This window comes from Paramacrobiotus metropolitanus, unplaced genomic scaffold (assembly GCF_019649055.1).
Source record: "Paramacrobiotus metropolitanus isolate TYO unplaced genomic scaffold, Prichtersi_v1.0 Parri_scaffold0000021, whole genome shotgun sequence".
Taxonomy (NCBI): domain Eukaryota; kingdom Metazoa; phylum Tardigrada; class Eutardigrada; order Parachela; family Macrobiotidae; genus Paramacrobiotus; species Paramacrobiotus metropolitanus.
The window spans coordinates 494809-515915 of NW_026570241.1; the positions used below are offsets into that span (position 1 = coordinate 494809).

General features: G+C 41.7%; 4 protein-coding genes across 5 annotated transcripts; 2 read left to right on the plus strand and 2 right to left on the minus strand.

The window, feature by feature from the left end:
- Window positions 1–5440: 5440 nt before the first annotated feature.
- Window positions 5441–8780, minus strand: LOC129586542 (DC-STAMP domain-containing protein 2-like). Its single transcript, XM_055479829.1, has 2 exons — window positions 8085–8780; window positions 5441–7249 (listed from the first exon to the last, which is right to left on the minus strand). Exons 1-2 carry the CDS (start codon window positions 8622–8624, stop codon window positions 5693–5695), a joined length of 2097 nt encoding a protein of 698 aa, XP_055335804.1. The 5' UTR covers window positions 8625–8780; the 3' UTR covers window positions 5441–5692.
- Window positions 8781–9709: 929 nt separating this feature from the next.
- Window positions 9710–14711, plus strand: LOC129586546 (uncharacterized). Of its 2 annotated transcripts, XM_055479841.1 has the most exons (6): window positions 9710–9738; window positions 9920–10097; window positions 10660–10920; window positions 12634–12681; window positions 12945–13621; window positions 13812–14711. In XM_055479841.1, the coding sequence occupies exons 2-6, from the start codon at window positions 10043–10045 to the stop codon at window positions 14115–14117; spliced, it is 1347 nt and encodes a 448-aa protein (XP_055335816.1). In that variant the 5' UTR covers window positions 9710–9738; window positions 9920–10042; the 3' UTR covers window positions 14118–14711. The 2 variants fall into 2 exon arrangements, with proteins under 2 accessions (XP_055335816.1, XP_055335817.1); XM_055479842.1 differs by lacking the exons at window positions 9710–9738; window positions 9920–10097; window positions 10660–10920 and adding an exon at window positions 11759–12201.
- Window positions 14167–18527, minus strand: LOC129586545 (uncharacterized). Its single transcript, XM_055479840.1, has 4 exons — window positions 17652–18527; window positions 16151–16641; window positions 15322–15533; window positions 14167–14716 (listed from the first exon to the last, which is right to left on the minus strand). The coding sequence occupies exons 1-4, from the start codon at window positions 18159–18161 to the stop codon at window positions 14439–14441; spliced, it is 1491 nt and encodes a 496-aa protein (XP_055335815.1). The 5' UTR covers window positions 18162–18527; the 3' UTR covers window positions 14167–14438.
- A 159-nt stretch (window positions 18528–18686) lies between these two features.
- Window positions 18687–20764, plus strand: LOC129586547 (uncharacterized). Its single transcript, XM_055479843.1, has 2 exons — window positions 18687–19775; window positions 20138–20764. Exons 1-2 carry the CDS (start codon window positions 19158–19160, stop codon window positions 20468–20470), a joined length of 951 nt encoding a protein of 316 aa, XP_055335818.1. The 5' UTR covers window positions 18687–19157; the 3' UTR covers window positions 20471–20764.
- The last annotated feature ends 343 nt before the right edge of the window (window positions 20765–21107 follow it).

Here is a 21107-nt window from a genome sequence, read left to right on the forward strand (position 1 = left end):
GATTCAAGCAAAGTCAATCTGCCATGGTTTTGTGCCACACAAAATGGGAAAGGTCAGACCTCCCGGCGTTTCTCTCACATCGGTAAAACAAATTAGCGAATAGCGCGTAAACGTTAACTTCATTTACTGATTAACGAAATGGTCCAACTAAAACTAGCAAAATTTTTGGTCGTGTCTGCCAGTTAATTACAGGCAGAAGGTCTGGTCGCCTGACCATGGAAGAGAAGCACTTCGCTACTTAAATGGCCTCTCACACCGGAAGTTACCGTGAAAGCCTTCTCTTTCCGGCAACAGCGGGGGGTACGGAATGTATACATGCAAATCTCCTATGGCAAATATCCTGTAGTCGCGGCCTCGAGGTTGACGCGTAGCAAAGGGTTCCACTTACCAGTACCATCAAGGAATCAACACCTGACAAAGTATTTACAGTACTCTAAGTACCAAATCAGTATTTACTAGCTGTTGCCTCGCCTTACCACGGACCGGTCCGGTACATCTCTCCGGAAAATAAGATTTATTTGCATAAAGGGAAGGTAACGTTAGAATAAACTTCAAAATACTTTTATCGGCAATGGTGAAGTGGACGTGACCAAACACGAATTTAACAGTCAAAGTATCGCATGCTACTATGCTTTGTAATTGTATTGTAGGGTAATACTGTACTACTCTAGTAGTTGCGTTACTTGCATACCATAGTCGACCGGAGCGTAGCGGAGGTCCTCCATATTCAAGGCTAATGGATTTGTTGATTTCTGCCCGTTACGGAAACCCGTTACGGAATTGCGTTACGGAAGTTTGTTACGGAAGTAACACTATGAAGCCACCTCAGCTGGTGTATATGAAGTCATTGTTGACTTCCGTAGCGGCCTTATACAGTGGTGCCGTATATCTTGATTTCTGCCGGTTACGTAGATAGCGCATGACATTTCGACGTACAAATACATCCCATAAAACAGCGTAATGCACACGAGTGACCGGCAATAATGGTTTCCGGTAAAAATATCCTCATGGAACATTTTTCTGTATCCCATTTCCTCCGGCTCAGCCGTGATGCCGGGCCGGATGGTACTGCATTTTTGCAAACTTAGCCACCGGTTTCGCAGCCCGAAGGTAATGCTCACCTTTGGCTTGGAGGCTTCGTTCAATACCGTTCTTGATACGGCTGATATACTCCGCTCTGTATATAGACGCTCTGTATATACAGAGCGGAGCAAAGCGAAGCGGCGTATGTTCGTTCCCTCTATGGTAAAATCTTGGAATTATGGCTGCATAAAAAAATATCGAAAAGCGTATCGAAAAGCGATAATCTGTAAAGATAAGCGCCGCCTCGGTAGGACAGTCAGCTGCAAGCCTGCAACGCGAATTCATTTCCAGTTTTCGACAAATCGTGATTCGTGAATTCCTCGATCAGTCTTTGATTTTTCTTTTGATTTTTGATCTTTTCATTTGTAAATCTGTACTACCATCCCCAGCCCGCGTTTCCCCGGTTTTTTTAACAGTGCGGAAAGTTCTTGTAGCACTCATCCGGCCTTGTAATACGACAGAACTTTGGTTACACGAATTTATCGGTTAAGCCTGACGCTGCCAGGTTGTGTTATCGTGTCGCAGCGCCACCCGCCCGGCGATGGAGACGCAAACCCCCGTGATCCCCTCCATCAGCTTGCCCCCGCCTCCCTCTCCGCCTACGACGCCGGCTCGGGTCGGCGGGTGACCGGGCCACCTCTGGAGACCCTCTGGGAGGTGTCCCCCAGCAGCGCTGGGGATTGGGCCTCCTGGAATCCTCCCACGACCCCGCGCGCCAACTGTACCTCGATGAATCCATCATCATCTTGTCCGACTCAGTCCCCAAGTCCACCATTATCTGGTGCTGCCCCTGCAGCGGGGAGCCCATCGACATCGTCCACTTCCAAGATTTGACGCGGGAGCATGTGCCGCTGTTGCGGCATATGATCCAGCGGACGCAGTGCTTTGCGGATGAGCAGATTCGACCGAAAACGCACTATCCGCTGGTACTGGGGTTCCATACGATGCCGATGTTCATCCGGCTGCATATGCACAATACATTATTACCGTGGATTTTCAGGGGCCAGGTTAGTGCGATTCTTGTCGAATTGAATATTAATTTTTAGGGACTTCGCTGGCCTAATTAATTCTGCTGTTTTTTTTCTGATTTCTTAAATTTAAATATTTTAAATTTAATTTTTGTAATAATTTTTGTTAATTTATTTAATTAGTTTTGATATTTTTTGCCTTTGCTTTTTCGAATTTTCCGTTGATTTGTTGATTATGCTCCGGAACAATTTTCTGTTTGTAGTTTTTGCCAGATTAAAAATTAAAAATTATTAAAAATCGTTTTTGCCAGACGCCTCGATTAAAATTGAAAATTATGATTTATTTTACTCGTAATTTTTTCCGCATGGTTTTATTTTCTGTATTGTTTTCTAGGCACGCTGGGCCGGCGGACTATCGCTCCTTCAGCCACAGCGGGCTGTGCATGGAGCCGGAACGAGGCATCGGCACTTTATAGGCGGAAGGCCAAATCGTGGTGGACAAGGAGTCAAGGATCATGCCAAACTGGCGAAGACGGGTTTGACCGAGCCGCTGCCGGCAACAATTTCCGGCCAATACAAGATGCCCGATCTCAAGCAGCACCTGGCCGGCAACGAGGCCGACCTGCACGCCGCCGAGACAGAGGATGCGGATGCCAGTTACGGTATGTCTGCCAGTTCCAGGTCGAATAAATTATATATTTTTTTAATTCTTAGCTGACTCATGAATTTTGTTATGGATACAGTGAGCGCCGATATTGTGACAGTTAATTTAAATTGAGTTATTTAGAAATTTTAAATTAATTAGTTCAGTTTAAATTAGTTGTTGTAACAGCTTATTTTTATTTATTACGGATTTAACTATTGGTGTAATTATGGAACGAGAAAGTGTATTTGGAATTGTCGAGAAATTCTTGGGAAATTCGTAACGGAAATTTTCAATAAAATGGCGGTTTCTCGTTTTACTGCGCTGGCTGTTAGGATTAAAAGCCGCAATCTTTCCGGCGTTCACTTGCGTACTGCAACTTGTAAGACCTACATGTATTATGGAACTAAAACAGAATATTAACATAATAATATAGTAAAACATATAAAATTAATTGGTATAGAATAAATGAAGTATGACTGTAGGATGGAAAAGATTTAGTGAATAACTTACCGTAAAAACAATTATGCAGAATAAACAAAGTTAATGTCGAATAAATGACAATAATAATTGATGAATAAATAAATTTGACTAAATAAAATCACCTCAAAACAATTCATGTAGTGTAATTATTAAAATAAGTTAAGAATAAAAAATCATTCGTACTATTAGTAGTCGCCTGCATAGCCCGCCTGAGTCGTGAGACGTGCAAACACCGTCAGCACGTGACGTGCTGCAGTGTGCTGCACGTCTCACGGGTCTACGAGAAATTACCATAGAGGCTGCACAGCACGTAACGTGCAGCACTTCTCCTAATATTAGCCGCAACCATACTACCACTCCGCGGGACGGTACCCCGGACGGTACCACGGCTCTGCCGTGGCACCGTAACAAGCGTGCCTATATACAGCCGGGCTTATTAGCGCCAGCACTGGTAGCGGCTGCATATATGCACACTTGTACGGTACCACGGCTCTCTCTGCCGTGGCACCGTAACAAGCGTGCCTATATACAGCCGGGCTTATTAGCGCCAGCACTGGTAGCGGCTGCATATATGCACCTTTGTACGAATGGCTCTGCAGCACGCGCGAACTTGCTCCTCTACTGTAAAAAGTGTATTTGCATGTTAATTAGTGCCCTAGGTAGGTGCTAACCTACGTTGAAGAAGTTTCAACTGCCCGGCCGTTACGAACTTCTTGGTTTAAACTTAAAAGTATCGTATGTACTGCATTTGTATTCTAATTTCTAAGGTATTAGCATACTAATGTTGTTTACCAAGCATTGTATAATAATTATGGTCTGTCTTATGACTGTATCTGTAGGTTTGCTCTATTACTACGAGTACAGAGTACAAATCGTGTCGATAATCGAGGCGAGATTCTCCAAAATTAATTATGTTAAAAACATTTATTGAAAAATAAATGTTTTTAACATAGTACTGCTTACTTGTTTGACAGCCGGCACAAAGATCTTGTGGTCAAAGACATGAGAAGTTTACGCATAATAATGTAAAAAATATGTCAAACGATGCGTACTGCATATAGCGATCTGGACCGAATTAAAACCTTTAGCTCACCTACAACTAACGTTTTGAAAGCAAACGCAGTGCCACGATAAGAGTTGAGTTTTTCAAAAAGCACGTTAAAAAAATTAAAGATATGATTTACGGCAGGTCGATGACAATTAAATTACGAGTATTATTGCTAAACTGAAATGCATCATATTACGAATTAATCCAAAAATTTAATGTGTGATTTTGTTTTCCTGAAAAGATTTTTTTAAAATTCATTCTAATGTTACTCCACCTTTATGCAAAAAACCAAATTTTTCTGAGAGATGAACCGTTAACCGGTCCCTCGTAGGTTTTTTAGGTAATAGGAGACAGTAAATAAAACATAAGGGAAGATTGTTTCTGCCAAAAATACTACTGTTACTGCGACGGGTTTGGAATTTACCATGCTTGGCTCTTTGCCTTCGCGATTTGAGCGAAATTTGCTTCCTGACATTTAATACGTTATACAACTATGGATAGACAATACCAAGTTGGATGATTAAGCTGCGGATTGATGTTTAGGTACGTGGGTAAAAAGTATAACTAACCATAAGTAATACTTGGGTTACTGAGTAAGCAAAATATTTTCAGGTCAGTAGTAAACAACAAGTAAAAGTAGCGGTTGCAGCAGAAAAAATATAGCACTAAAGTAAGGCAAAAGTACGCGATGGTACCTAAATAGCAAAATAAGAGATTCAAAATTGAAAAATCATACAACATTTTGTTCTGTTTTAAAGTTTAGTGTTAAGAGTTTTACGAATTTAGGAGTATTAAGAATTGACCCACGTTAACTTTGTACCAGCAGTGAAAAATGTGGTTTCAGACTCTCAGTGTATTTAAAAATATATTAATTTTGCACTGCGAACGTGCAAAGCCAGCAAAGTGTACGAGTCACTGTAGTGGGTTGTCAGTACGGACGATCGATTACCGCCATTTCCGGCAATCGTTAAGAATAGATGATCAAACCTTGCTGTCATCGTTCGGTACAGTGACCAGAAGTTACCAAGTACTGAGAGTTGGTGACAAGGGAGCAGATGCCACTCGGTTGACACCCAGTTTTTTTTGTACCATTGTTTGTACCATTTGCTTGTGTGTACAAGATCGTGCATCCACGAAAACAAAGCGAAGGCGTTACCGTGTTTTGCGATTACTGTAAGTAAGTATTGCTCCGTGCGTGGTTAGAAGTCAGCATAATGTTATTATTCGGGTTTTGGAACACAGAATTACACGATAATCACATAAAAACAAGGAGACGTAGAAGCTGCACTGTTGATTTACAAGGTTTGCAGTATAACAACTGTTAAGTAATTTTTATGGTAAGCAACAAGTTTAAGCAAAAGATAAAAAGATATAATCAATACTAAAAATACAGATTCGTGACACCGGGAGATTCTCATTAATTTAAGGAATGATCCTAAATAGTTACGCAGCCAAAACGAGGCTAGCCTAAACACAGCAAATCAAGCTCGCACAAGCACTGGGCTCGGCCGGAAGTGGTCGGTCAATCTTCTCTTCACAAAGAACGCAGATGAGTGTCTGCTCATTGCCAGCCTGAAGTACTTTCTGGCACTTCTTGCAGAACAGCGCATGACACTCTTGCTTGGAACATTCCAAGATGTTGGTTTTACCGCGAATATCTTTGCCACACCCCGCACAATTAAACTTCATTAGATCCGAGATCTTCTTCGATAAAGCCGAGGCAAAGATCCACCCATTTTCCGTATCATACCGTGCCAGCTTGGAACGCTCCACCGCTTTCTGGCGAAACTTCAGGAAATCTTTAATCTTCTTGGGTTTCTTCTTGTACAGTTTTTTGCACAAATGTTCATTACGCTCTTCGCTCCGCTCCGGATATAAATACGTCAACATGAGTTGTCGCATTCTCAGACAGTAGCCATCCAGAACTAGCAACAACATCACCGAGAGCAAAATGATTACCGGTACCAGATAGTCATGACCTTTCAGTTGGTGTAGTACCGGTGCGCATTTATCCATCTCAATACTAATGTTGTACTTATCGTTCGAGGGAAATCCTTCGAATAACTTGGGAAATAATTTATCCGCCATTAAGCCTTTGCCGCTGGGCTTCAGATCAAAGCCGTCCTGTGTGGTTATTGAGCCACCGGCTGAGGATGAATACTGCATTAAACTGATCAACCATTCCAGCGTTAAATTACACCCAAACAAGATTATGGTCAGAATGGCGTAAATCCCCGGAATCACCATTCCTGATTTGATGGCGGCGCGTTCCAGGAGCGATAAACTGAGTGAGGTGATATCCACTAAACCGCATAACTGTTTTCTGGTAAGTTTGACCTTTTTTGTTTCATCCTCGCCTTCCATTTCTTGGCGTAGTTCCGCGTACATGGATTTAACGCGTTGTGTTACGTACACATTATCGAACTTATTGGATGTTAAATACTTTCCAATGTATCGCCAACATGTGAAATACAGCAGGAGAAAAGCAAACGCCGTTATGTATTTAATCACACCGGTCGCTGTCTGGAAATCCTTTAAGCCTTTCACCATAATGTTCAACTGCCGGGTGATATTTTTCAGCCGTTCAAAATCGGTATTCAGATTGTTTAGATTTTTCCGCACACTTTTAATTCCAACGTCCTGGAATACTTCTTCCCGTATATTCTTCAACTTCCTCTCGGTGTATTGTTGGATAAAGGTCAAATTGGACAGAGAAGAAGTGAGCTGGTGTTCGATCTCCAGTCTATCACGTTCTTTACCGCTTCGAGAAGAACCGATGCGCGACGGGTCCAGGGCGTTTCCGAACATGCTGACACTTTTCCGGACCGTGTTTATGATGCCGATACGCGATAGGATAGACTGGACGTTTTTTAATCCGTGAATACTATTAGATATGGCGCCAATATGCGCATTGATGCTCTGTAGTTCTTCGCGGTATTTTTTGGCTTCCATGTTCCACTGATTGCCGGTGGCATTGACCTTTTCCAGGATACGCTCATATGGTTTGGTAGCGCGTTGAAACACCTGCGAACAAAATACATAAATCAGGTTTTTAGCGGAGCCGGTCAATTACTGTGCTGGAAAAATTAAAAAAGCAAAACAAACAAACAATAGATGGATCGTTACTAAATCATTTTTTAGACAAACCTTTTTCACTAAAATCAAATAAACTTTGAATTACGATTACAGTTTTACCAAGCATAAAATCTCATGTACAAATTAATTGCTACTCAGTACTCTACTGGTAGAGCACAGCAGAAAAAAGCAGATTTAACAAATTTCGGCAGATTTAACAACATTTCGTAAAGCAAGGGCTGCGTTTCTGTGTATCGCTTCTGTCTCGCGGCACAAAAAGAAATTCAGACCAATAATTCATAATTATTTTTATTGGGAAGTGCTTTTTTATTTCATAAAATAAAGATACATCACAGACCAATAATACAGAAACGAGTACAAATATGATTACTGCTGTAGCACAATTTTTCTTTCTAAATGATTGTTTTATGGCTGAAATTTATTAGGGATGTCCATCATCTGCATTTACACTGTAAACTCAATGCAGCCTTTAGTACTCTTTACCAGATCGTGACAGCCAGATAATTGAAGCAAGCGAGTAAATTATTTAAGTTAACCAATTTTGCAAACGGGTAAATTAATTATTGTTAATCCTTTTAATTAATTATTGGTAAAATTAATTTTATAATAAATAATCCGCTCTACCGCAAAATAAATTATAATCTTTTCATTTATCAGACTCACGCTGACGAAAATTTTTTACTTCTATGATACTTTTGTTTAATAAAATACTAAATCTGTCTGCACACATACATATATTAACGAGTAAATAATATATTTGTACCTTGTCAGTTTCGTTGGTCAACAAATGTCCAGCGCACACCGTCGAATTAATAATACTGTTAGAATTCCGACTCATATTATTAATCGGCCCAGCCAGCAGCGTACTCATCACCACAGCCAGCAATGCTGAGCGTCCATGTCGCATTCCAAGATGCGGAACAACCAAGATACATGTAATCCGAAAGCGTGGACTGACGATGGAGAGACAAATTAAAATTCCCGATAGAGTGGAGGTCACAATAACCGCAGATAAGCGGCTGCTGTAGAAATATAGCCAGGTAAATGTTCCACATAAGGTCACGACGAAGCTGACCGCCCAAGCGATGGTAAATAATCCCGGCTTTTTGTGAATGCGGTCATGTTGAGACGATTTTGGGTTGAGCTTCTCCAAAATAGTCTCGCTTCGCTTTAGCATTTTGATGGGAATATAGTTGACCTTTTTTACCGCATAATGATGGAGATCGGAAGCATGTATAAATCGCGGTAAAAGAAAAAAATAAACATAGAAGAGATACAGTGCAACTGACCGATTATGAGCCATGCATCTTGGTTAAAAACTGCTTGTCAGAATTACAGCATATACACAGTACAAGTGCCGATCCCCGTGTGATTCCCGTTTTTTCGGATTTTTCTCGAGGCGCTTAGTCACACGGCAGCAATGAGTATCCAGTGAAAATTCTCTGAAGATTTTGCAAAATTTTTCGGGTGTCTGTCGATGTTATGGGTACACTTTCGAGGGGTGTTCAGTGCGTGACTAAGTCATTATACAGTGGAACGAACCATGTGTTAACATGGGAATCTTAATCTGATTAAAAATTATCGGCTCATCAAAAAGTATCGATGTGTAATCCAGGCCAAGGCTAGCTGTGATTTTTAGCGTAGATACACATGTACATGCACGAGTACAGTACCACGTGTTCAGTTTAAATTGTATTATTGTTCTTTAATGATAGTCGTCGAAGAAACGTCTGTAATCATTCCATCGCTTAAGTACTATCCCTGCATTGTTTGTCTCAGTCGCAGATTTCACTACTTATTCGAGAATATCGAACAACCAAGAGTTTTATGATGGCCTTTAGTTCGATCATGGCGGATCTTTATGCAACCATTTACAGTACATCTTACTACAGTAGAAATGTAGAATGCTTCTACATTTTCCAGATTTATTTCTTTATTCTGCTGAAACAGTTGACAAATGATTTTGCAGAAACATGCACGTATCAAACAGGAGTCTGCAGGACAGATCAAATTTGTGATTATATTCCTCACAATACAGTGTTGTAGTTCTGCCTATAAGCTCACATGGCATATCACTATGTTGTGCAAGAATAACGAGTTACAGATATAGGCATTATATAGCGAACGACCTCTCAGTATTAATTTGTTGATAACAACGCAAAGATACTGCTTGAGGATACCGCAAATGGGTTCAGATTGATATCTGCAATAATAAGAAATAATCATTAGGAAACGGTCAGTGCATGCTGTATTTACAGACTACTCGCAGCATACGAAATATTTAGTCTGCTTTTAGAGGCAGTGATCGATGTCGAATATCAGTTTTGGTTTTAATCTGAAATTTTTACTCATCATTCTAGCGCCGATTCCAGTAGAACCAGAAAGAGACTGATTTCTGAAGCGACCACTGTCCGTAGGTAGGGAGTGCCGCGAGCACAGCATATCGTAATTTTATATCAGTGTGCCATCAGTTATTACTCGCACTCCGTGCATCCAGAACTTCGCATTAGTGTACTACACTTCTTTTCCATCTCAAACGTTTTATTTCCACACTGCCATTTTTACTGTTGCTTTAATTGATGCACGCTGGCTTTTTAGCAGATATCGGTGTATATTAACCAAGAGACGCCCATTCAGCAGGGCTCTGGAGAAGAGTGAACAGCGCCGATTTTTAAAGGTCACAGATCCCGCAGTGCAAAATTTTAAACTACATACTCCACAATGGAACGGGTGCAGTATTCTTCGTATCCGCAATCATTTTCTCAACTGGTCAAAGGTACAGTGTCTGAGAGTATTAACGTAAGAATAATTTGTAGTATATCGTAATTATACTTTTAGGTATAACATTATTTAATTATATATGTGCATATTATTTAACTATATAATAATGTGCAGTATGCAGTACTTAAAATTTAAAGTATTATACACTGCATCTGCTTTATCGTTATCGCGTGTATGGTATCGTATACTTACTGGATGTATCTAATTACGGTATCGTAATTATAACAATTGTAATTACTCTAACCTCCTAAAGTGGTCATTAAGCACCATAAAAAACTACTTCTTGAAAAACAGCATAAAAATTATAACGTGTGTCCATCTAACATTCAAGTTGACTTTGAATGCTAAATGGACATATGTTATAATTTTTAGAGTTCCTGAATCACCCTGTAATACTGTCGTGTCAAGGTTGCGCCATTGCTGCACAAAGGTTACAATTGCTTCTATTAGTTCGATGTATGATTAATTAGAAAGTAATACTTTGAATAGTCTGACTTATAAAGTTCATATAATTAACAAGTAAGGAAGCATGTTTTCAACATAACCGCTCTTCGCAGCTTATAAGATTCTGGCTTCCTTGATTGAAAGTATCGAAGATACAGTGGTACGGAATCATACCGTCATAACACCAGATCTTCTGAGTTTACCGCCTCCTCTACCCGTAATCGGTCATCGGAGCTGCATTATGAGCGATCCCGGCGATGATAACGCTTTACCGCCTCCGTTGGCCGATGGCTCTGTTAGCGGTTCTCCTAATGGATGGTCAAGCAAAAACAATATGGCAGCGATCTCCCGCTTTAATGACAAGAAGGCTATGGGTAAGTATTTTTAATTAAAACCATTGGTCAACCAACGATCACGATATACCAATTACCAAATTATGAATTAATAAAATTGTGTTACAACTACTGTATATCAGCATTTCTCATAGGTAATACTATCGTATGTACAATACTGCGACATGCCGTTACTAATGATCGCGCGCAATAATTTCGCGTGGCATATTGACCGTACATGTATTTAATGTTCATATAACCCAATTATGTGATAACACAAATGTTTCTACAGATAACTGAGTAGTCTTATGGTTAGGGAAATTTCATTCGTATCCACAAATAACGAGTAATCCTACAAAGTACCATAAGCTCCCGCAACACCGCATTTTAGGGGCGATCTTGCACATGTATGTACATACATGTACATACTGCACGTATTGTACCTGTGCTATGTGAGTATATAAACAACAAAACCATACTTTTCGTTAATTCTATTAGCTATCTTGTGTCATATACTGATAAAAAATATTTCCGTACGCATACGGAGCGATTCAGAAAGCCCATAGAGTCCGGAATAAAATATTGCCTCATCTATTGTATGTAATGTTCATTAAATTAGCATCTACAGAGTATTCATAAACGCAGCATCACGCTTCGCAGTGTAAGCGTTTTTACTGCATCATAAGCAACCGCCAGCCCACGTTACCGGCAAAACGCCGGGTATTTTTTCTAGTTGGCATAAATAAACGAGATTGTAATCATGCTACCCGAGTAGTGATGCTACCGGGTGCAGATCACCAATGAAATGTGAGCAAATACGGCGGTGCCGGTTGTGCTGTTGGGCATGCGGCTTTTACCGGAGGATAACATATGAGCGACGGCTTCCTTATGTCGTCAGGGCATAGTCAAAACATCAATTTGATTTGTGGAATATCGTTTTTTCGGCATACTTTTATGTAACACTACATATTGCAGTTTAATGCACAATCTAACGGATTTTTATGATAATCAATGAATTATTTATGCAAATAGTTGTATCCATTTTTAACTTTAAGCATAGCTCAACCTAAAACTCAATACTGTACTGGATATTGATGATCTTCATGCAATTTACGCTTTTGAGAGTCATAGTTTTACCGTTATTTTTATCGGTTTTACCGTTTCATAGTTTTATCGTTTTACTGTTTTCTTACTTTGGACATGAGAATATTCGTAAAATGCCGGAAGGTAAAAATTCGAGGAACAGAAAACGAAGACGGCGAGCAGATTATGACGGAGTTTCGGCCGAAATGTGCAACAAATATTTGTTTGGTTACTGTCAAGGTAAGAACTGCTTATAGGTAGATATATGAGCAGAAAATCATTGGATGGGAGCAAAGGAACCTGTATAAACAAACAGAACCGCAACGAATTAGTATGTCCGAATAAAATGCTCTTTTATAAAGGCTCTGAGTCTATGTATATGCATATTTTTTTAAATTCTTCGAGCTCCATAACGAGCATATTGTTTTAGGACTGTATAATTAGATTGTATGGTTTAGTACATAATGATAATATACAGTATTATTCCGTACATTAATGTACGTACTTGCGACTAGTGAGTACCTGAATGATAATAAAAATCAACTAAACAGTATCACCGCCGCGCTCTAAAGCTTACAAGTTGAAGAACAAATTCTCGTGAATCAGTATTTATGGACTCTAGCTATGCTGTATTACATTTTGATGTTTACTGATTTTTCGTTTTTTTTACAGTGGCAGTTGAAATGGACAAAATCACCAAAAGAACAACACGCACTTCAAGTGAGGAGAAATTTACGATTCTTTATATATTGACGGAAGTACAGTGTACAAGAATTCCATGAATGTACCGTGGTCCTTAGGGGCTCTTTACTACACTACTGTAACAAATAAGTACTCGAATAAAGAGATACATTTACTGTACTTGAATAATCGCTTCGCGTTTGCCGCAGTACGCGTATGTGGTAGATATTTAACAACACTTAATGTGAACAAAATCTAGAACACAGTCGCCGTGAAAACATTGACATTCAAATTTTTCTCAGGTCGACAGGCAAGGAGTCCGGCATGCCTGTTACTGGATCACGTTTACTCCCATCTCCATCGACCACTGGATCATAATCGGAAATATCAACCGGAACGTCAACAAGAAGGCGCCGGTACAACCAGCAAGCCACGAAGGCACCCGACCTCACAAGACGTCACCCGCTTCCGGTGGTGTTCATCTCCCGAATATCCGCCACCGAATCAGGGTTCACAGGGAGCAATGCAAGAAGAGCAGATGCAAATTTCCACCATGCATTTTTCAGATGAGGGATCGCTCAATGAATGTAGTTCCTCGTCTTCATCAGCAGATTATCTTCCACCACGGAAGAAGAATAGAATACCGAGAGGTATACGTAGCGATCATGACCTTCGTGACACCGGTCTGCCAAAAAGTTACCAACCACGCCCGGCAAAATCTCCAGTCCAAAATGGTGGCAGCGTTGACGAGGAGTGGAACGAGATGGAAATGGAATCTTCGGTTTCTTTGAATGGGTCATCCCAAAGTGCACACGCCACCACTAGCCCCTCCGTGGCACTTTCAGAGAGACTGGCGTTTTTATCGCCGGAGGATGCCGAATCCGTTGTAGACTCCGAAAACAATAATTCGCATCCGCAGGATTCGGTGCTCAGCCGTACAAGAAGCTCCCATGTCGAAGAGTTTTTTAAAGATTGTGAAGTACGGTAAAAACTAAAAAAATTCTCGTTTGATCAGCATAGAATAACCTACAGCAATCGATTGAACAACATCAGCTTTTACATAAATTTTAGTTACACTTTGATTTGTTTATTTATATTATATACTGTACTTGTTTATTATTATCATTACTTATTGATATCTAAGTTTTTATTTTGTTCATTATCTGTAGAAAGTGTGTGTTCGCCCGAGAAGTGGTTTATATGGTGTCCAGCTGGGCTGGAAGGTGGACAGCATTGATGCCGTATGTCTGCCAATATCAGCGCAATCACAAGATTCACAACCCGACTTGCTCATCCGATACCAAAGAAACTCCACGGGAAATGTGTATATCGAACGAGTACCCGCATCCATTGCCAAAAAACACGTTTCCGCCGTGCACAAGACCAGGATAACCAATCTCATAAATGCGGCGCACACCATATCGCCGGACGACACCGCGTACCGAATTCTTGAAAGTGACTACATTATTCTGTGATGATATGCCCAGTTTAGCGTCCTGCTGATAAATGGCGCAAAATCCAAAGAATTTGTCTGCATTTTTTCTTTTAAATGATCATTTTTTTGGATGTAGCTGAGACTTGAGAGTAATTACAATTTCGATTAAAATAATAAAGTCAATAAAACAGTTTGATTTCCGCGTCAAAACGTGCCGAACATATCAACAAACGGATTAGTGGAACAAAATGAGAAAAATAAATTACAAGAAAAACAACATTATTTCGCCCAATGATCAGCGCAACGAGATCCACAAGCACTTTTTATATCAGACACATTTCTAACAAATACCCGTATTATTTCATTCCGTTTCGTGAGTCTCACTGGTCGTTGATACGACGGATTCGTTGTCGTTTGTATTCCATTCCGACACCACAATGGCCACCGTCGTCGACATTGCGCATTCCGCCGACGTTTCCACGGGGAACGACGTGGACGGTGTCTGGTCGGAATCGGGTTCGTTCAGTCCCAGGGTGAAGTGCGCCGGATGCAGGGGACTGCTGACCTTCATGGTCAACGGTCCCGGGATTTCCGGCAGCGGCGGAAGAGGGATCTTCTCACCCGCGTGTGCAATTTCTCCTGAAAATTAATTTGCAACCCAGAATTAAATCGATCAGCGCTTATTCTATTCATTGTATTGGCTACGAAAGTCGTTGCAAAAAATACTGTTATATTTTCTGTGTCTGCTCTTCTTGTAACAACGTGCTGGTACAAACTAGTGTGAAACTACCTACTGGTTGCAGAGTACGTTTTTCGGAAATTTCAGTCTCCTTTAAAACGTTTTGCAACCTGTTACTGATAAGTAAATGTGGACTCGAGCGTAGAGAATAGAGGCTTTATCGCTACAGTCCATTTGCGTCAAAGCTTTGATAACGTTGTTCAGTAAATAAATCAGCCATATAAAATTGTTCAGGAAATACCAATAAGATTTTTTATATTGATGTTTTTCATGATAAAATTGATAACCTGTCTAGCTGCGACACTTTGACCGTTTAAATCGCAGAGTCATCGTGTTCACGCCAGTATCAGGTATTTTAGTAGCTCGATATTATGTCGCTGAATGTATCCACTAAAACGTACGGCCGGAATAGTATTATAAGACCACAAATTTCACATTAAATGTGTAGCAAATATTATTGTTCATCCACAACTTGACACTCGCACATTCAAGTCCTTTTCGTTACCGTTCATGAAACGTTTAGCCGGTCGCTCCATATCCTCATCTTCGTCCTCCTCGTCCACTTCATCACTGTCCGACGAGGTCTCCACATCCATGACGCCGGAATCCGACCACGATGCCGTGGCGCTAGCTGCGGCAGGATTTTTCCATAAAGATGCCCATTCGATGTACGGCTTCACTTTGCGGTAATGCACTTCGATTCGACTGGGCGAATATCTGTGCGAAATACACAACCGGTGTGAACACAACCACTGTGTGAGCGACATAATTAACTGTAAGTAGAAAGAAGTTGATAAACAAAATAACCCGGTGAGCTTAATTTTAAACCCTACACAACACTATTTAAAATTTAAAAAAACGTCATGGACGTTCGCTTAAATTTTGCATAGGTAACTTATTTGAACAACATCGGCAAAGCGCGCCGGCTTTTCGAGTGAACTACCAGAAATCAGCCACATCTCTACAACTGGTTGACATTAACATGTAGTTTATAGTTTATACGAGTACTTAGAGTTGTGTTTCCAAAGTTGTGTTTCCAAAGTTCAAGCAGAAGAGGCTAACAGACATTCGACAAGGACATCGCTTCGCAGCTTGCTCGGTAAAATTATACTAAATTTAATCGGTCATTTTAACCTTTAATTCCGGAAACATTGTGGATATGAAATAATTTTTGTCATTATTCTGCAAGCCTGAGAATTTTATTTGCCACTGCTTAATTTATTGTCACAGTTGTCTCAACCACTACTCCAAGCTACAAAACAGAAAACAAATTATTTGAAAACCCAGATGAAAACTATCAGACAACAACAACAAAGGACAAAAGTTAACCGTACCTGATGAATTCCGGTTCTGGATGCACCCGGTGTGCTAATCTCAGCGGCAGATGATAGTCCACCATATCACGCGGCGGATTCAACGGTTTCGTGGGCGGAAACGGCGCATTATCCGTCGAGCAGCGCACCTCCAAATCCCGTCCATTACACTTGAGCTTCATGTTCATGGGACACACATTCTTAATTAGCACGTGCACCTTGACCATGCCCTTTCCCTGGAACCACTGGAAGCGCGGCAACACCGCGGGTGGCTCCGCTTCCGGAAGCTGCAGGCTGGTGGTGACGGCTTTGCGTTTTTTCGGTTTGGCCGGGGTGTTCCCGTTGAGAATAATGGTGGCGTCGCTGTCGTCGGCGTTGATGGGATGCTCGCGAATGCTGGCGGCAAATACCGGCGAGGACACGGAGCGGTGGATGAAGGGGACGGGATCCGCGTGGGGCAGCGGGAGGTGGAGAGTAGTAGTGTGTTTTTTGGGAGAGACCAAGGTAGCGATCTGCAATATCAATACTAAATTTATTGTAATTAACGCTAGTGCAGCACGAAATACGTCCTTTCAGGAACAGTTATCCATATCCTACTTCACTGCATGAGTACCGGTGTTCACGACAACACTCCCAACAGCAAAAATACCGTAACAGCAACACCTGCTAAAATGCCGGAGAGACTTAAGGCAGTGTTCATGTAAATTTCAAAACCGTTGGTAGGCTGTATACGTGCACTAGAAAATTAATACATGTATAAATCACAATCACAAATTACAGTACAGGGTAAAAGTTCTCGTTATTTTTGGTATGAATGTCAGTAAGTTTACCATATACTAATCGCAAAATTAAAATTTAAAATATTCACGGATTATGAATGAATACAAAGTGAGACTTATACTGTAAATGATCAACCCACTCGACCACTGGTGGAGAAGCTCCGAGTAAAATCCACTACACTACGATTTTACACAGCTCGGCAATAGTTCGCATGCAACGAGCGCTGGAATAACGAAAATCAATCAGAAGATTCAACCCCCAAGCGACAGTCATAAATCTATGAACACTCAAAATTCAAACTACCGAACAAAAATAAAAACATAAGCAATTATTATTTAGATAATCCTTAAAACCTTCTTTAACGGTGACAGCAACGCTGCTGTAAACAGTAAACTCCAGTAGAAACTATTAGCACGTAAATAAATAACTTCAAACGTTTTCGAATTTTCTTGAACAATTACTCAGCAGTTACTACACGGCCGAATATAACAAGCACATAGCATTTCAAAGGAAAATCTGCAACAGAAATCCATGATAATATCAGTTATCACCAACTTTAATTTCAGTTTTCATTAGTATATTTCCAATTTTATTTTTTTTTTATTTGATTCGCCACTCAGTATACGATATGAATTAACGAACAAAAACGAATTTAAAATACTGAATTTATTGAAGTTATTATTAGTGGTTGGCAGGTCAGCTACGGACTACAAGACAAAAACTAAAATACTTAGCATCTTACCGAATCCAAGGGAAAATGGCAGCTCCCATTTTCCACATCCAGACTCAGACTGCCTGTTGCGTAGGCCTCCAGGACTACCCCAGGCTCTTCCTCCTCCGCACCCATACCCCCCACCCGCCCCGCATCCAACCGATACAGCGACGAGCTGGCCTCGCGCACGCGGGCGCAAAACATGGGCATGGCCTCCATGAACATGGGCGGTTCGACGGGCGGATACGCGGGCGGAGGGGAGAAGAGCGCGGCTGCGTTTTCAAGGACATCCAACGGCGTCGTGCCGCGTTCCGACGAGGAGATGGCCGTCTCCTCCGCGGAAAACATGGTATTGATCAGCTCCACCGATTGGGAAATCAGTCCGGAACTAGGCAGCGGGGTGAGCGTGGAGGAGGGCGGAGAAAACTGGGAGATTTCGGGGATTAAGGGTTGGAGGGGAGCTGCGTTGATGACGGACTCCGTGAGCGTCAGCAGTTCAAACGGCGCCACGGGTTCCAGTGAATCGGACTCCAAATCCATTGTAAATAAACAGTGACTAATGATCCACGGACAAGATAACGCCTCGTTACGCGAGAAGCAGAAACTGATAAGAAACTGCCTAAAGCCTGAAACAAATCGTAAACAAATACGCAGGCTAATAACTGATAAGTAGCGTCGCGCGCGCTGAAGCGTGTTTGCAACTATACACCTAAGGAATCTGGAATCACAACACCCTTCACGCCAGTTAACCTCCACCAATTAGTAAGTACTTAAACGTTAGCTTTTTAGAAAAGCAAAACGAACAAACATGGATATTAGAATTCAAACCAACAAAGAAACGTGCAGTTAAATTATGAAACCTGTGGAACGACGTCACCGTTTGGTGCTGAAGTTCAAACAAGGACAGTTGAAATTCTTTTGGAGAGTTCAGTGGCCTTCACGGATTAGCCAACATCCAGGGGTCAAATTCCATTAAGTATATCCTGCCGTTTATTGGAACTGCCACGGCTGCCAATCACAAACAGTTCGCTCAGCTGCTGCCTGCAGTTACGTTCTTGTTACAAAATACATTTTTTATATTTAACATTGTCAAACTAATAAGAGTGGGGTCCTGTCTAAAAAATTGTGCTTGATTAAATGCGAACCTTTTGATACGGAAATTAGGCGGTTGCATCTGTCGGTACGGTCGCTTCCGGTTCCATTGGAACAGGAAATCGGATTTAATGGAACAGCAAGCTATGCATCGCGGCTCGCTACGGTGGCTTCGATTGCACTGCAGTGACTGCACACTGCACAGCGTTTTTGGAAACTCAAAACTTGAAAAAATCTTATTTTTATTATAAATATTATTTATAATTTATTTAAGTAATTTAACCGTTTAACATAGAAAAACTGATCTGAGGAAATTCTCTCTTTCTATTTTCAATTCGTTTTCGGTAAATTATCAATCTGGCAATAGCTTGAACTGTTAACTGCTATCCCTAATACCTCCCTTTGTGAGAATTCGACTGGGAAAGTGGAGAACAGCATCACAGCATGGCAGCCAAGCCTCGTGGAAAGCCCGAAACCCAGATCAACGACATAGTCCCCATGTCACCCGAGCCCCCCTACGATCCTCTGCATTCCGCCTTCACCACCGATCTCCACGCCGCGCAGACCCACATGTCGCACATCATCGACAACCTGAATCTAGTCAGCGCCGTCTACGACTCGGCGGCCACCCTTCCATCCGACCAGTACAATTCCCTGGTCTCCGCGCTCTCCCTGCGTCTCCTCACCTCCCTCACGCACTACCGCCACCACGCCCGCGCCCTCACCATCCATTCCCGCAGCGCCCAGGAAGCGCAACAAGCGGCCACCAATCAGCCCAGCGCCGATATGGCCAAACTGGAGCGGCTGCAGGGGGAACTGGATACCACACGGTCGGCCGTGGGCCGACTGGTAGCGCCCGATTATTCCGTCTTTCGCGATCTGCGCATGGTCAGTCGGGATGAACTGGAGCGGCTGTATCCGGAGACGGGACGTGAGATAGAGAGCGGGGATCGGCAGCATCGGATGTTGTTGGGGCAGATGAACCACGAGATGGAACGGCGGAGAGGGGTGATGCGGGAGTTGGAAGAGCTGGAACGAGAGAAACGCGTGCTGCAAGAACAGGTAGAGTGCCAAGTTTAACTTAGAATAAACGTCGTTATATTTTCCGGACATATTTTGTGTGTAGCCTGTAGGAGATTATCATTATACCGATATGGTGTTATAATTTCTTGGTCTGGTTAGCAAAAAAAGAGCAATATCACTTTAAATTAAAGATTGGTAGCAGTTAGTTCTATGGTGTATAATATACGCCTATACTATCTTATTTTCAGTGTTTTTTATTTTTCAGTATTTAATTTTTATATTTGAATTTAATGAACTACTCTATTTTTTTATCCTTGTCGGAGTATTGTTCGTAGACGGGGCACCACGTGTAATTTGTATTCCAGTTTGCCTATTGGATAAATTTCCCTTGTGTCGTTTAGATCAAGAAACGGAAGGAAACGATGACCCTGGCCAACATCGACGTGGAGAGTGCCGGCCAACTCTTGAAGTTTCTATCCCAGAAGTTGGGTGTTGACGCGGAAGATATGAAACAGGATCTGAGTGAGTTGGAATCGCCGATTCTGGAGTTGTTCCAAAGTATTCAAGACCGCCGCAATGATACCGCCACCGGCAGCACCGACGTAGAGATGGCCGAGCCGACCTCCTCCGCGGTTCCCACGCCGGAGGCCCCGGCGGAAGCCATGGTGGAGGAGGTGGCCCGGGAGGAAGGCGAGGCGTCCGATGAGGGCGATGATGAAGTGGTTGCGCTTTGACAAGCCTATTTATCGGAAAGAAATGGATGATTTTGGTTGTATTTTTTTGGGGACGGTAGTTGTTTTAGTTGAAGGGATCGCTATCTTGCACTGTATGGACGCCTGTACCATCGATTTATCCGTACGTTGTTGAGAAATTTCGTTGTGGATTTGCATTGTTTTAAAGCGGAATCGATGGGGTAACTTTCTAGACGACACTAATTCCAGGTTGCCCAATGTGTATTGGACTAATTGGAGTTAACTCACTGTCAGTTTCTGTGAGCATGTCAAAAATTGGTTAAAATAAACGATGTCTTACGGTACATTCAAAATATTTCAAATACATATTGGGGTTTGGGATATGCAGTACCAGATCGACAGAAAGTACTTAATAAGTAGGTTGCGTTTTGCACGGCCAAAGGATTAACGGCAAAATTAACGACGGTTTTAGCGTTGTTAATTTAATGTTCCGTTGATTCGAATAAGAGGTTGCGTTATACACTGAACAATTTACTACCCCTAAAATTAACGGGAGGAATTGCTATCAACCAGTCTCCATTCATCATTTTGTTTACCAGCGTAAAGATAACGAAATGCAGATTTTTCATGTGATGTAAATACGTTAGAGAGAACTGCGGTTTAAGTTTCGCACAGACGT